General features: G+C 44.3%; 1 protein-coding gene and 1 long non-coding RNA gene across 8 annotated transcripts in view; one reads left to right on the top strand and one right to left on the bottom strand.

The window, feature by feature from the left end:
- Positions 1 to 17,428, bottom strand: part of LOC137541406 (uncharacterized) — a 1,168,812-nt gene that overhangs the window by 575,942 nt on the left and 575,442 nt on the right. The window lies entirely within an intron of this gene.
- Positions 7,854 to 17,428, top strand: part of KCNH6 (potassium voltage-gated channel subfamily H member 6) — a 541,700-nt gene continuing 532,125 nt past the window's right edge. For both annotated transcript variants that reach the window (XM_068262676.1, XM_068262677.1), the window contains exon 1: positions 7,854 to 8,196. In XM_068262676.1, the coding sequence (XP_068118777.1) occupies positions 8,121 to 8,196 (76 nt within the window). In that variant the 5' untranslated portion in view covers positions 7,854 to 8,120. The remainder of the gene's footprint in view (positions 8,197 to 17,428) is intronic.

Raw genomic sequence — 17,428 nt, forward strand, 5'->3', positions numbered from 1 at the left:
CATCAACCCGGAATATTTTGCATATATGTGATCATCCCTAGTGGACACAAATTGTGGTCCCCACCCTCCAGAGCTAACCGTGGTTTTTCCACATGAGAGGGATTAGCTCAAAATTATTATTACTGCTTACCTCAGACATAGATCATACATTCCATCACTACTGTACTGCAAAAAAAAGGCTTTATACTATTACAAAAAATACAGTAGAGTCCACTGGCGTAACAATAGGGCCTGCTCGGGGCCGTTTTGTGGGGGCTGGAGGGGTGGCAGCATGAGGGGAAAGCCTTGGCCACAGTCCGCGGGGAGAGGGGAAGTTCCCCCCCTCTCCCTCACCTCGGGGCTCTCCCCTCTGCGCTCCCCTCCAGCTTAAGTTACAGTGTGGGCAGCGGCGGGCAGATACATACCTTCCGTGCGTTCCACCGCATACTCCTCGCTCTAGCGTCTGTTGTCACTTCCCCTCTCCCCGCCGACTGTGGCCAAGGCTTTCCCCTCATGCTGCCACCCCTCCAGCCCCCACAAAACGGCCCCGAGCGGGTTCCAGGGAGGGGCGCTCTGAAATTCTGCAGGGGAGCCCGGTGGGGCCTAGTTACGCCCCTGGTAGAGTCCCAGTTATCTGGAACTCAACTAACCAGCAGTCTCAACCAACCAGCACAAACCACAGGCAGTGCTTGCAGTGGTGAAGGCCAACTTCTTAGGCTGTTTGTGGGCTCTGTTGTGCTTAAACACTGGGTTTCACTGTTTCATGGCATGTACTGTATATAGAGTGGAGTACTGTATTCGCTAGGCCTATTTTTAACATTGATTCTCAAGCAACCAGAAAGCAAACTGCTTACACTACTGTATTTTACAAATGTTTTCACACTACATGGCGGGTTGTCTAATGTCAGTGCTACTTAGTTGGAAGTTGTCAGTTTCAGTTAAAGCGGAACTGAAGGATGTTTTTTAATACAATTTGATAATATGGGTATGTACCTTTAAGGATCACATACCTCTACGCATCCGATGTATCTCTTTCCATGCTCTCTCTGTCCCGAGATTCTGCCGGTAAACAGCATCGACTTATAAGTCAATGCTAAAATCAGGCAGAAGAGCCTGTGATCCTCTCCCTGCGAGATATGTTTTTCTTCCCCTCAGGCCAGGTCCCCGCCCCACCAGTGCCACTCCACGCTCGTTCCTTCAGCGCAGCATAAACACTGATTTACTGCACATGAACGAGGAGGAGAGGGGCTGTCTGTGCATAACCTCGCTGGCAGGGGCGTAACTATAAGTCTCCGGGCCCTCCTGCAAGAATTTGAGCGGGCACCCCCACCCTGGGGCCCGCTCATGGCCATTTTGGGGGGTGGGGGCAGGAGGGGTCGCAGCATGAGGGTGAGGGGAAAGCTTTGCACATCAGTGGGGAGGGGGGACAGTCCCCCCCCCCGTCCCTCACCTCGGGCTCTCCCCTCTGTGCTCCCCTCCTGCATCTATCTAAGTGTCAGCAGCGGCGGCGGCAGCAGCAGCTATAATTACCTCCATTCACCACCGGAGGTCTCCGATCTGCAAGGGCCTCACATTACTTCCTGTTTTAACAGGAAGTAATGTGAAGCCCTTGTAGATCGGCAATCTCCGTGGTGAATGGAGGTAATTATAGCTGCTGTGGCCGCCGCTGCTGACACTTAGATAGATGCAGAGAGGAGAGCCCGAGGTGAGGGGGGGGGGGGGGGGATGTGCAAAGCTCTCCCCTCATGCTGCAACCCCTCCTGCCCCCCCCAAAACGGCTATGAGCGGGCCCCAGGGGGGCGGAGGCAGGGGCTGCTTCCCTATTGTTACGCCAGTGCTTGCAGGACAAGACAGTGAGGCAGCACTGTTAGAGGCACACACAGCACATCTCAGCAAGGCAGCCAGGAAAGTCCTCTCGTGCACGCTAACAGCCAAAAAAGAACATACTAATGACGCGCAGTAACCTGGAAGTGATCAGGCACTGCGGCCATCTTGCCTGAATCCCAGAAAGTAATAAAAAATGAAGCGACTGCAGCAGCGGGGAGCGGCGCTAATTATACAGACAGATTGAGTTTATCATGTAGAAGCTACTGGTATGTTTATTTATTTTTTACTTATTCTATATTGCAGTTCCGCTTTAAGGAATTTGGGGACATGCAATTAAACATTCATTTCCTTCTCTGTTAAAAGAAAGAATGATCACTCATCAATCACACACACTTTCAATGATGCTGGGAACTTCCTGCAAGTAATAATAACTTCCTGTAAGTACTAGAAGAGTTTATCATCACACCCCCTATATTATGACCCAACGCTGGCAAGTGATACTGTTATGTGTCGCACTGCTTGCTTTTATTGAGCCATGCTTACCCAGACAGATACTGTGCAAAGTTAGGTTGATCAATACCCAATGCAATCATATCTAAGGCTATCATAACAGGTTTTCTTCATATGATAAACTGCCGACTCTATACTTTCTTAAATACTAATCTATAAGAATTTTTCAGCTATGAAATTGCTTTCAAAATGATTGAAGAAGTGCAGTTTTCACAAATGTTCTCATAGTTCTGCATAATTGCATAGAATGTTGATCATCTAATCATTCATTGCTGCACACCCCATCCCTCTGTTCAGTGATATTTTCATTGTAAACATTGCAACTAAGAAGAGCATTATCGTCCCGATCCCCATTCCAGACCATATCAGCCGGCCTCACACTGTAGATCGGTGGTACGGTGGCCTCACCGCCATAACCAGGGCTTTGAGGAGTATCGCGTTAGTACACGCTAATCCTCATCTGACATCCGCCCAAACAGGAAGTGATGCTTACTTCCTGTTCGGCAATCAATGATGTATGCGGAAGCATATTTCTAAAATGCAGATAACGGCAGTGGGTTTTTTAAAAGTATGTGCGTTGCCATAGACTTCCATGACTTCCGGCATGACGCAGATCCCCTGCGGGACACTGCAGGAGCTGTGTGGTAACGTAGCTATTGAATGGCGTTACATAGGGCACCGTACCGCAACGTGGGGCGTTTGAACTCCCCCATAGACTAGCATTAGGCTGCGGTGTGGTGCGGTAAATTTACCACACTGCCTCAGTGTGAAATGGCCCTCAATCATTCGGTAGCAGTTTTTAGCTTTTACATGACTGGATTCCTAGCTTAGTGTCTGACATTCCTCTTAGTAGGGATGGTCAATGAGATGCAGATAATTCTGAGTTCATGCAAAGTTATGCAAATTCTGTATACAAATACACAGCGCTTGAAGATGGATCAATTGAATGAAGCCAAGATGGGATTCCGTTTTCAAGCTGCATATACAGTATTGACAAAAAACTTTGCATCAACTCACAATTATTTGCACCTCATTGAACATCCCTTGCCCGCAGCACAAATTAAAACTAGCCTTGAGGAAGTAAAAAATGGTGTTGATGTTTCCTGTAGATTCAGTTGATGTTTATACAAAGTGGAATACAGAGACTGCCGTGTGTTTTAGTAACATGTAACTTGCATCCAGACTAACATGTAACTTGCATCCAGACTACCACTGGTCAGGGCCGGATTTAGGCCAAGGCCACCTAGGCCATGGCCTAGAGCACCACAGGAGCAAGGTCACCAAAGCAGCAGGCGAAATTGGAAGGAAGCTTTTAAACTGGAGACGAGCTGAGAAATGAGTGACACAGATGGCTGCTGTGGTATGAAGGCAAACTAACTACGTATACTGAAAGGGGGGGTGGAAAAGGAGGGATTAAAGGAGTCATCTGGCTACCTATACTGGAGAGAAAGGGGGAGGGGTCACCTGGCTACCTATACTGGAGAGAAAGGGGGAGGGGTCATCTGGCTACCTATACTGGAGAGAAAGGGGGGAGGGGTCATCTGGCTACCTATAGTGGAGGGAAAGGGGGGAGGGGTTATATGGCTACCTATACTGAAGGGGAGCGGCTGGTGACAGTGGCCTTGGGCGGTAAAGAGTACAAATCCGGCCCTGCCACTGGTTGTATTGTACTCAGATACTATATACTATGCTGTATGGCAAGCTTTAATCTTATGTGTATGTGATGCTTGCTATAGAGTCCTTTCAGCTAAGCTAATCCTTGGCCACTTTACTTTTTCATGAATTCCACCTTGTATCATACTCTGTACATACACTAATAACTGTTTGTTTGTTATTTGTTTTTGCTTCCCTTCTTTTCTGTTGCACAATGTTTTGTTTTCCTCACATTTTCATTATTCCAGCTGTTTTCTTAGGGATTCTCCTTGAAACATATGCATATCATATACGTTGTCTACGGTTCCTTCCCTTTCTGGTATATTGGCCCAATTTATGTATATAATACAATTGCTATAAGTCATATATAAATTATTATTATCATTATTGATTTATAAAGCACCAACATATTCAGTGGCAATGTACAATGTAAGAAACAAACATGGGGTACATAATACAGACAATGGTAAACACCAATGTACAAAATACAGAATTGGTACAAGATACAGAATTGGTCATTACAGTGACAAAAGTAACATGATGAATAAAATATATGACAGAGCCCTGCCCTTGCAAGCTTACAATCTAAAGCAGGGGTCCCCAACCTTTTTTAAGCCCGGGGCCCACTATCCCGACCAAACTTTTCTCTGGGGCCCCCCGGGGGGGGGGGGGGCCTGGTTAGTGGCTTTTCCCTGATTTTGAGTGTAGTTTATAGGTAAGTAGGTATCTAGGTATAGTTGCCCCCAGTATAGGTAGCTAACACAGTTGCCCTTGTATAAGGACTATAGTTGCCTCAGTATAGTTAGTTAGGTAGTATAGTTACCCCAATATAGTTAGTATAGTTACCACAGTATAGCAAGTACAGTTACCACACTATAGCTAGTACAGTTACCACAGTATAGCAAGTACAGTTACCACAGTATAGCAAGTACAGTTACCACAGTATAGCAAGTACAGTTACCACAGTATAGCTAGTACAGTTACCCCAGTATAGCTGGTACAGTTACCCCAGTATAGCTAGTACAGTTACCCCAGTATAGCAAGTACAGTTACCACAGTATAGCAAGTACAGTTACCACAGTATAGCAAGTACAGTTACCACAGTATAGCAAGTACAGTCACCACAGTATAGCAAGTACAGTTAGACCAGTATAGCAAGTACAGTTAGCCCAGTATAGCAAGTACAGTTACCACAGTATAGCAAGTACAGTTAGCCCAGTATAGCAAGTACAGTTAGCCCAGTATACCAAGTACAGTTAGACCAGTATAGCAAGTACAGTTACCACAGTATAGCAAGTACAGTTAGCCCAGTATAGCAAGTACAGTTAGCCCAGTATAGCAAGTACAGTTAGCCCAGTATAGCAAGTACAGTTAGACCAGTATAGCAAGTACAGTTACCACAGTATAGCAAGTACAGTTAGACCAGTATAGCAAGTACAGTTAGCCCAGTATAGCAAGTACAGTTAGCCCAGTATAGCAAGTACAGTTAGCCCAGTATAGCAAGTACAGTTAGCCCAGTATAGCGAGTACAGTTAGCCCAGTATAGCAAGTACAGTTAGCCCAGTATAGCAAGTACAGTTAGACCAGTATACCTAGTACACAGGGCCGGCGCTACCATTAAGGCAAAGGAGGCAGCTGCCCCAGGGCCCCAGAGATTGTAGGGGCCCCCAGTGGCTACAAGAGGAAAAAAAATGTGCAAATCGGCATTATAGTTTTTGAGAAAATCGATTTTAAAGTTTCAAAGGAAAAAAAAAACACATTTAAAAACCTGCTGACTTTAATGGTTAATAGCAAATCCACCTTAAATGCTAGAAACCCTAAATTTGCAGGATATGTTAAGGAGATCATTAGGAATAAGAGGAAAAAACAATTTTTCAAAAAGACCTTATAGTTTTTGAGAAAATCGATTTTAAAGTTTAGAAGGAAAAAAGTATAGTTTTAAATGCGGTAAATGTAACTTTTAGTAGCAAACCTAACAGTAGTGTAATTTTACATGCATGAAACGAAAGCGCAATCAATTTCCTGACGTGGTTTCCAGGGGGTCTATACGCAGCCGCAGCGCTTTGGCCAGGGATCGCTATACAGCCGCAATATGGCTGTATGAAGATCCCTGGCATTTTTTCCTATTTTCCCAATTTTTTTTTTTTTTATGTTTAGAGTGTGGGAATTTTTTTAAAAAAAAATTATGTGGGGTCCCCCCTCCTGAAACTTTTTAACCCCTTGTCCCCCATGCAGGCTGGGATAGCCAGAATGTGGAGCTCTGACCGATTGGGACTTCACACCCTGACTATACCAGCTGCAAAAAAGGTCCCCTAATGCCGATTTTTGTTCCGGGGTATATGTTGGGGGGGCCCCCCAGGTTTATTTTGCCCTAGGGCCCCGTTGTTGCTTAAACCGGCCCTGCTAGTACAGTTAGCCCAGTGTAGCCAGTACAGGTAGCCCAGTTGTTACCCCAGTATAGCTGCCCCAGTGTAGCTAGCAGAGGTGCCCTCTCCCCCCCGCGGCCACCGCTCCTGTTACCTTATGAGCGGGCGTCCGCTTCCTTCCTTATATTCCTCCAGCCTCGGCTCTCCTCTTCGCAGCATGTCGTATTACAGCAGCGCTTCCTGCGCGGCTGCTGTAAGGAGGGAAGGAGGTAGGGTAGCGGCTTCCTGTAGCGGTGATACGCATCACCGTTACTATGGGAACCGCTGTCCCGGCTCCCTTGGCTCCTTACAGCAGAGTTGCAGGAAGCGCTGCTGTAATACGACATGCTGCGAAGAGGAGAGCCGCGGCTGAAGGAATATAAGGAAGGAAGCGGCCGCCCGCTCATAAGGTAACAGGAGCGGCGGCCGCGGGGGGAGAGGGAGAAGCCGCGGCCCCCCAGAAATCTGCCCAAGGACCCCCAGGGGGCCACGGCCCCCAGGTTGGGGACCCATGATCTAAAGGATAATGTTTGTGGCAGAAGTCTATACAGTTTGTATTGCTGTGTTGGGTATGCTTCCCTGACTGTGTTTTACCACTGAAACCAGCTATCGGCTACCTGTGGCGTTTAAGGTGCAAGACCATTCTAGCCTTGGCAGAAAGTAACTGGCGGAGCATGTAGGACAGTACCACGGTATACTAAAGCCAGATATGTCTTTCTGTCAATCTCACTTCTCATCTGCCTCTTTGCATGCATTTTTTTTTTAAAAAAGAATTGTTTTCTTTTAGCTGCTCATATTCATAATTTTTTTCCTTATGAAAATGCTGCCACAGGGCATGTGATTACACTCCTAAGAGAATAATAACACAGGGATCTTTTAATCCTGATTGTTTTCAAGCATCACGCTGCAGACACAGACTCGTTTATTAGCAAATGCAACAAATGATATCCTGCTACAGACAGTGCATGTATCCAGCATGTTCCTAGCGAGCAGGGTTGATTCAACCAGATGACCGTCTCCTTAAAACCCTGCTTTCAGGGGGAAATAACTCTGCCCAGCAACTAAAGAGTGAACAGAAGGGATTTCCTTCCGAACTGTCTTATAGACTTGTCTGTTGCATGCAACGTGAGTCTGGATTTAATGGAGAGCGGCCCCACTCCACCCCCTGCCTGGGATTACTAGCAGCACGTTCAGCACCACACAGAGAGGACAGCTCCCACTATCTTGCCATTGATCTGGATGCTGCATGCAGCGGCGGATCAGGGAGGGAAAGCAGCAGCCTGAAGCTTTGTAACCAATCGCACCTGTGATCTCTGACCTCCTTCGGGACTTGGTCAAGGGATTTTTTCTGAAGACGTCAGAGAGCCGAGGCTGGGCTGAAGCGATCACTCCTAGCAGTTGTCACTGTTGACAACTCCTTTGGTGTGGCTGGCACATGTTTAGTTTGGAGGAGGTGGGGGGGAAGCACAGTTGGCAGACTCTCTACACTGCTTTTGCCATCCCTGCAAATCCCTAATCCTCGCCTCATCGCTCGCTGGATGCACTAAGGATATCTGGGTCCTGAATTCAGTAGGGGTTACATAGAAGCAGAGAATGTCACTGCCATGAAGCCAGAAGATGAGATGCGCTTTATTTCCATAGATGCTCCTCTGAGATCTGCTCTACTGACGGACCTTAGTGGCTTTGCCTGGAGGAACTGGTAACTTTTTCTGAGCTGCTGGAGGAGAGAAGACAGTCGATTCCAAGATGCCGGTGCGGAGGGGGCATGTGGCCCCCCAGAACACCTATCTGGACACCATCATCAGGAAGTTTGAGGGACAAAGTAAGTGGGTTATAGTTATAAAATGTTTGTCAGATAATTAAGGCTCACCACACACCATGCAATCTTGGTTGTACAGATTTACCAAAATCTATGTAGTATAATGACCATCAGATTGAACATACTTTGAAAGGATTGTTTTGTTAAAGAGACTCAGAGACGAAATAAGATAATAGATTTATACATACCTCCAGTCCCATCAGCATGGATCTCGCCCACGCCTCCGTCCTCAGCCTTCTCTGTGGTCGGTACCGGGTCCTGTAACTCCGGCCAGTCACGGCAAGTTTTGCGCATGCGCAGTGACTCCCTCCGTCTGCCTGGTGCCTCCCTTACGCATGCGCCTGCACAGTACGGAGGGAGCGCACTGCGCTTGCGTCGACTGGCCAAAGTTGCGGGACCCGGTATCGGTGACAGAGAAGGCTGAGGACGGCAGTGTGGGAGTGATCCATGCCGATGGGGCTGGACGAAGCCCCAGGTATGTATAAATGTATTATCTTATTTCGTCTCTGAGTCTCTTTAAGCTCTTAAACCACATGAAAGTGGTAAGATTGAACAACAAAGATTGTATGGTGTGTGGCAAATAGTTCCTAAACACACTACACACACGCGCACGCGCGTGCATGTGCCACAGAATTGTCTGCTGATAGATTGCCATAATCCAGAATCAGCATTGATGTGAACGAGACTCCTCTAAAACCAACAAGTAATTAGTGGAAGTGAAGGGTGCATAGTAAACACAACAGCTGCTGCACCATTCAAGCAAGGCAGCCCAAGATAAACACAAGGAGGACACAGACAAGCTGTTTGTGTTAGTCATATTTATTAATTGTGTGATCAACATACATAAGGCTAGGATGTCTACATGCCATCCAATGCCATTCTGGCCAATCCTACTCTGTTCTAGTGATTTAAAATGAGTGCACAGATCCCTGACAGATTATAGGACAAAATAATTGTACCCTGGTAGCATCACTCAGTATTCATTTTAGCTCTCAGTAATGCTGTTCAGGGATCCATGTAAGACAAGCAATTAGTTGATGCCAAACAGAACAAAGGGACTACTAGTAAATCAGATATGTTGCTTGTCCAGGCCTTTGGCACAAATCGGTGTATTCTAATATTAGTGCTAAAAAAAAAAAACTTAAATAGGCAACATAATTGCTGTACTTAGTTGGGATAGTTATAGTAAGGTCGTCTGAAACAACAAGCATGTATCTGCACAAAGTTTTCACTGATACAAAAAGATCCCTGGTTCCTGAGCATTTAGGTTGGGTTCACACATAAAAAGGTGTCTACCGGTAGTCATGTCTGTTTTTGACAGTTGGCATCAGTTTTGTATGTGTTTCCATGGCTATGTTCACACATAAAAGATGTATATTTCCAGTCCAGTCCTGTCCTGTCAGTTTTGTATCCGTTTTCTGTGGTGTGTTCACACATAAAATGTGTGTATTTCCAGTCCAGTCAGCTAAAACTGATAGAAAAATGACGCAAAACTGACAGGACTGGACTGGACCAGAAATGTACAGATTTATGTGTGAACCAAATGGAAGCTGCTACTGCTGTTGCGAGAAGATCATATGTCACTGGCACTACAGCATCTTCAACCAAAAGCAATATCCTAGTATTGCATGGGCATCAGTGAGGTCTCTGTCCCTCTGGTTTATGGGCCGTGCTTCAGCTGGGAACAGATGAGGCAGATTATCCTGGTCATAAGCAGGGCTGTGGAGTCGGAGCCAGAGCAATTTTGAGTACCTAGAGTCGGAGTCGGTGGTTTCAATAAACTGATTAGTCGGAGTTGGATGATTTTTGAACCAAATCCATAGCCTTTGTTAAAATTAGACTAAGGAGTCAAAGTCAACGAGTCGGAGCAATTTTGGTTACCTGGAGTCAGAGTCACTAGTTTCATAAACTGAGGAGTCGGATGATTTTTGTACCAACTCCACAGCCCTGGTCATAACTCTTCACTCCAGCCCAGCACCTAGAAGAAAGGTGCCACAGTCTTTTTGCTGGAGTGCACAGCTATAACTTATTGTACATTATCAGAGTCCAGCAAAGGAAGAACTATACCCCTTTTATTCCAGCTGTGGCAGGAAGGAAAAGCTTGAAAATTGAATCTGCAACTCATACAACATGCAGGCCACGACTTCTAACCTTTATCTACAAATGTGCTAAGTGGAAAAAGGGAGGTCAAACAGTGTACTTACAACTGTCTTATTGTTATAATCAGACAGGAGGTGAGGATAAACATTGAACTGGAGGCCTTTGAATGTGGTTTTCTATATTTAGATACAATTATCAACTGATGCAAATGAGGAGCTGTTATGATTTCAAGATTCCTCACATTCTTTTTACAATTTATTCCACTATCCTGAAATGTTCACTGGCATTGCCTAAGGAAGATGCTTAATTTTCCATAGATGGTAAATGCTGATTCCAAATATTTTTGAAAATTTGTATGTTGGTCAAAGGCCACACATTTTGCATGGCAACTGTATAATGCATTTAGTTAAGATAAATTTCCCTAGCAGCTCAAGGTGTGCATACTCACTCAAGATCCCGTGCTACAATAAAACATGGAGCAGTGATTGCTTGACATGGAAAAATGCTATCTATGAGTAGATCAGAATCAAATTGTGATTGTGAAGTCAGATTGCGAAATCTTTCATCAGTTCTTTACATTTTCATGGTCATATACCCAGAAGGGAGGTGGCCCATACAAGTGTGCTAGGCAAACAATGATCTGGCTCATCATTATTCAAAGTACAAAGTTTTGCCAGCGCACCAGTCTTCAAAGCGCACCTTTTATTGTGCCATCCGCATGAAAAGTGCCAACAATTGAAAAGTACCAACAATTGCTCTTTATTAAGACATAAACAGACATATCAGGATATGTTACATATGTTTGTATAGCTACGTGCCTTGATAAAGTGGGACCCTCTGAGACCCCCAAACAACTGACGTTATTTTAATGTGGACAGCAGAATAAAAGGCGTGCTTTGAAAATGGATGTGCTGGCAAAACTTGGACTTTGGATATTTTCATAGTAAAATACATTTTGGACAAGACAACTTACCGATAGATTGCACAATTATGCTGTGATGTGTGTGATGGGACGCAGACATAATAAATGCTATACAGATGTGTGTGAATCTATTTGCAGTGCTGAAGTGTTGCTGCAATATACGTCACTTCCTTGGACTATGCTACAGAGCATCTTATTTTGGAAGATGTTTATTGAGCAGGCTGATTTTTCATCCTAGTTGTAGGAAGTTGGGAGGAATATCTGCTTATTTTAATGCTGTGTGAATGGAAGTCACTTATACGATAGCAGAGTATGCTCATGAACATTCTCAAGAGTCATGCTGTGTCATATGATTGTTTATGTCACTTATTGGAGAGATGTTGGCTGTGTCATCTGCTGGATTTGAATGTATCTTGGCAACTTGGGAGCAGTAATATCTCTCTGTCATTGTTGCCATGTTTATTCCTGCCTATGTTGATGTCAAACTTCTCTTGGTGCAACTGGGATGTTCCTGCCTTGCTTTCCCAAACAGGGAGTGTAGCCAGCGTGTAAACTTGGGAACTCAAGTACAAAATGTTTACTGTGGTTACACATAAAAATAACTGAAAATCATTAACCTATAAAGCATGTAGCATATTCAGTGTAGCTGTGTGTTAATTCTGGCGCTGGGTGATATTGTAATTTTATATTACCAGTATTCTACTACAGTGTTATAATAAACTCGGGCATAATAATTCAGGTATAGTAGCACAAAGTAGACAATGGCGCCAAAAGTATAAAATAGGATAACATTTTTAAAAAATGGACGTAGGGGGAGGTACCTTGTGGAGTATATCATAAATAAAAGTATTTGTGTTATAATTTAACACGTCTAATTGTTGTATCCTTTGGAGTGGTTTAGGGTCCACCTCCCCCCACGTCCATTTTAAAAAAATGTTATCCTATTTTATACTTTTGGCACCTCTGTCTACATTGCGCTGCATCAATCCACCCCTGGTGGAAGGGCGGAAATCCTCACATTTCTTCCTACCTACAGAGAGCGACTTCTTAACCCTGAGTGGGGACAGACTTGTTCTCCCCACCTGCCGCTACAGTGGTTGCCTGGAGGTAACCCTGGTTTGTGAGTATACATCTACTTACTCTACTTTCTCCACTTTACCAATACATACTACACCATATTGGGCTCTCGGTGTCTCTATAGTCTCTCCCATTCAGGTATAGTAAACTACCTCTCCAGGTGCCAGACAAGCTCCATTATAAGTCTGTGGGAGCAACACCTGCTATAGTAAACTCTGATATAATAACACTTCTGTTATAGTTAACATGTATTTTTGCCCCTACGTGACACTGACTCTGGATATAGTAAACAGAGGGCGGTGCATGCGTCATATGTCAGTGTGAAACCCATGGTCAGCTGCTCTCTTCAGGCTGGTTGCAGGTGAGTTGATGCCTGATAACATTTGTAAGACATGAAGCATGGCCCCGGTGCTGGATATACAGGCTTCATGGTTGGCTCAAGAGTGAGCAGAAAGTTTTGCAGGACTCATACTGCAAGTCCCGCCCGCGGAGGTATTGGAGCCACTCACAGCAAGCGAATGGCTGCCTCTATTCAGTGACGGCTGCAATTTTTAAGGAGCCCTGGATACTGTACCATAAATTTATCCAGCCTGGCTGTGCAGTACTAAGGTATTATCCTTGCAGTCCACCAAATGTGCAAGTGCTTGTACTGTACCTCCAATGGGAGGACAGAGCTGCTCCTGTGCAGCAGAGAATGTACCAGGGCATGCTGGGCCATTTCTAGGACAAGTATTTGTACTGTACCTCCAATGGGAGGACAGATCTGCTCCTGTGCAGCAGAGAATGCCAGGGCATGCTGGGCCATTCCTAGGACAAGTATTTGTACTGTACCTCCAATGGGAGGACAGAGCTGCTTCTGTGCAGCAGAGAATGTACCAGGGCATGCTGGGCCATTTCTAGGACAAGTATTTGTACTGTACCTCCAATGGGAGGACAGAGCTGCTCTTGTGCAGCAGAGAATGTACCAGGACATGCTGGGCCATTTTTAGGACAAGTACTTGTACTGTACCTCCAATGGGAGGACAGAGCTGCTCCTGTGCAGCAGAGAATGCACCAGGGCATGCTGGGCCATTTCTAGGACAAGTGCTTGTACTGTACCTCCAATGGGAGGACAGAGCTGCTCTTGTGCAGCAGAGAATGTACCAGGGCATACTGGGCCATTTTTAGGACAAGTACTTGTACTGTACCTCCAATGGGAGGACAGAGCTGCTCCTGTGCAGCAGAGAATGCCAGGGCATGCTGGGCCATTTCTAGGACAAGTATTTGTACTGTACCTCCAATGGGAGGACAGAGTTGCTCCTTTGCAGCAGAGAATGTACCCGGGCATGCTGGGCCATTTATTACAATTTCTGATATAGTAATCCAAGGCTATAAATCACAGTTGGGGAACTTGGACTGCAGCCTGATAACTAAGTAGAGGTCATAAAACTGTGATGTAGCTGACAAAAATACTTCTAAGTGCAGGGAACTGATGAAAAGTTTAATTGCCCATCATTTGAATGAGAGGTGAAAAAATATTAAAACTGCAGGCATGTATGAGACAGTCAGTAATTTATGAGGCATATCGATAAGGTAAAACTTCAAACCAAGATTTTTAACCTCTTAAATAAAAAATAATAAAATGGAATTCTGAGAAACTCCTATTTAGAATTGCATCTAATTACTATGGATACAGTTGTATATCTTATCAGTTTACTTTCAATTCAAGTGCATTTAAAAGTATATTGGAAGTGAATAAAATGTAAAAAATTATAAATACCAGTATAATGTATTCTAGCGTTCACAAAATCTGAATCTCCTGACAATTCTAAAGTTTATAGTTTAAGCTACAAATTTAAATGTAAGCTTAATCTTATTAGCATTACATTACAAGAGGCTTATGTAGCACTTATATTCAATTTTATTTAAAAAAAGTGGCTAAGAAGTTAGATGCTATGGGGGCGGTGATGGATATAGCCAGGAACCCCAGTAAGTACAGCTCATCACAGGAGGCATCATGAGACTGCATTTGTCATTCTGATCACTACAAATCCAGTATGAAATTTTGGCCACCTTGGCCTCAAATCACTAAGATCATGCTGGAGATAATAAGGCAAGAGAAAACTTACCTCCACAAAGTGAGAGAGTTATCTTATCTCTTCATTCCTTAAGTTACCTCCTCTGTAGTTAATTTACCTCCTCTGTAGTTATTTTCACACGCAGTTAATTAACAGCCTGTCTTTAACTCTGGAGTTATTTTAAGGATTGAAGAGTTAACTTAAAGACAGAAGAGTTAACTTTAGGTTTGCCTGAGGTAAAATGTTTCCTGAGTACTACATGCCTTGTCACCATGGTGATAACTAGAGAAACGTTATTAAAGACAGGAGAGAAGCTTAGTGAATTGAGGCCCTTGAACCTTGGTATAGAAATGTATACCAGTTCTGTCAGTGCTGCTATCATAATGTGTTTTTTTACATGTGACCATGGGCCCGATGCACTATACTGTGGTATAGTTGCCATGTACACTGCAATTTTACTGCTACCAATGCCGAGGGAGCACTAGTGCACATACATTTTTTAGCACCGCTGGCATTACCGGCTTAATGTGCACGTTGCTATGGTAATGTGTGTGAACTACGTGTTACCATAGCAACGTGCACGTTACTGCAGTGATGCCCACAGCGCTAAAAGCATAATGCACAGTGTCCCCCAGCGTTAGAAACTGTATAATTGGCGTGCACAGAAACGTTACCGCATTATAGTGCATCAGGTCCAGTGGCCCTTATTCTATTCACTTTTTCTCCTATGTTCTCTCCTAGGTGATGTTTTCACACTTTAATAAATAAAAAGCATTTGAAGTCACCAGCAAGCAAGAAAACGCTGAAATAAAATGACAGTACTTTTTTTGCAGAGTGCTGAAAAGTTATTTAAAAAGGAGATGAAAATGCATCTCCTAGGAGAAGATTCTGGAGTAGGGGCTCGATTCTCTACAGCGTGATAACTGTTATCACAGCAGTTATCACGCCATCTGCCGCACGCAAAGGTTATCACACAATCGGCGTTACTTCGCGTGATAAGCGAAGGTTTGTGCGGGATCACGTGCGCGGTTCTTGTGAAATCTTGGCTTATCACGCAAAGTAACGCCGTTCGCATAACAACCTTTGCGTGCGGCAGATGGCGTGATAACTGCTATGTTAGCAGTTATCACGCGTTAGAGAATCGAGCCTTATATGTGAATGGAATAAGGACCAATTTATGTTTCAGTAGTGATTGCTTATTCTTAGTATTCAAATAATATGGGTTTAGATTAAAATTAAAGTTGATCTAGTCAACAATCAAAATATGTATGTAGATAGTAAAATGCCAGTATAACAATAATTTAAGCACTCAAAATGTATCAGTATCTCAGCTGGTCCCCCCCAAAAAAAATCCATATAAAATGTGGGTCACATGATGCCTTTGCTCCTTAACCACTTTACCCCTGGCGGTACGAATTTCTCCGTCCCTTTTTCCATCCTTTAACCCCCAGGGACGGAGAAATCCGTACCTTCCGCGCTACCGCCGCTGTCCGCGCTCCCGCCGCTCATTGTGATTCTCCCAGCCTCCTACTGCTTCCTGTAAGCGTCCTTCCGGACGATTACAGGTCGCATGTAAACAGACTCACTGTGGCCATCTTGTGGCCAAATAGTAAACTACACCCTAAAGTATTTTACACATACAAATACATTGTATTACACAATAAATTAACTCATTACCTCCCACACTCTCCAATTTTTTTTTTTTTGTTATTTAACAAAAAAAAAAAAATACAATAAAAAAATAAACAAAATAGTTACCTTAGGGACTGAACTTTTTAAATATTTATGTCAAGAAGGTATAACACTGTTACTTTACAAACTACAGGCTTGTAATTAGGGATGGACGCAAAACTGAAAAAAAATGCACCTTTATTTCCAAATAAAATATTGGCGCCTAACATTGTGATAGGGACATCATTTAAATGGTTTTATAACCGGGACAAATGGGCAAATACATTTCATGGATTTTAATTACAGTAGCATGCATTATTTAAAAACTATAATGGCCGAAAACTGAAAAATAATATTTTTTCCTATTTTCCCATTAAAACACATTAAGAATAAAATAATTCTTGGCATAATGTCCCACCTAAAGAAAGCCTAATTGGTGGCGAAAAAAACAAGATATAGTTCATTTCATTGCGAAAAGTAATAATAAAGTTATAGACGAATGAATGGATGGAGCGCTGAAAGGTGAAAATTGCTCTGTTGTTCAAGGGGTAAAACCCCTCAGTGGTGAAGTGGTTAATAACTTGCTGTGGCCCCTTAAGAACCAGAGCTTAGGCATGGTTGGGGTTAGGCATGGTTGGATGTATACTTTTCCCAAACCTAGGCCAACTTTCTTAGTGGCCACTCCTTCCATGAGCAGTAGCACCCCTCCCATTTCATGTGCAGCCCCCAATTCTATGTGTAACAACCATGTGCAGCAGTGCTTCTCTTTCATTTACAGCGTCCTGGCCCCTCTTCCATGTGTTCTGAGGTTTAGCTATTTATTCATTAATACCTTTGGTTTGATACATTTATTTTCTTCTTGATGTAATGTAATCATTTTAGAATATAAAACTTTCTCGAAACCGCACGAAAACCTGTAACAAAAAAAAAAACCTCCCCTGGGGGGTATTCACCTCGGGTGGGGAAAGGCTCCGGATCCTATTGTGGCTTCCCCCGTCCTCCTCGGTCCCACGGTGGTGGTGATAAAGCACCCCAAACAGCGGGGATGTAAATATTTACCTTCCCGGCTCCAGCGCATGTGCAGTATCGGCGCTCTGCTCGGAGATAGGCGGAAATATCCAATCCCTGCAGGCCGTTCTACTGTGCAGTAGAGCTGACCCGACGGAGATCGGCTATTTTCGCCTATCTCCATGCGGAGAGCTGCAACAGCGCCCCCGCTGGAGCTAGGAAAGGTCAATAAATCAGCGCTTGTCAGGCTTGTCGAGGGAGGATTGCCGGACACTTCGGGGGAGCCAGCGCTGGACTGCCTGCAACTACAGGGGTGGGGGAAGCCTCATTGGGACCCTGAGGCTTCCCCCTCCCCAGGTAAGTACCCCACAGGTAAACTTTTTTTAGTTACAGGTTCTCT

This window comes from Hyperolius riggenbachi, chromosome 12 (assembly GCF_040937935.1).
Source record: "Hyperolius riggenbachi isolate aHypRig1 chromosome 12, aHypRig1.pri, whole genome shotgun sequence".
In the NCBI taxonomy this organism is placed as follows: domain Eukaryota; kingdom Metazoa; phylum Chordata; class Amphibia; order Anura; family Hyperoliidae; genus Hyperolius; species Hyperolius riggenbachi.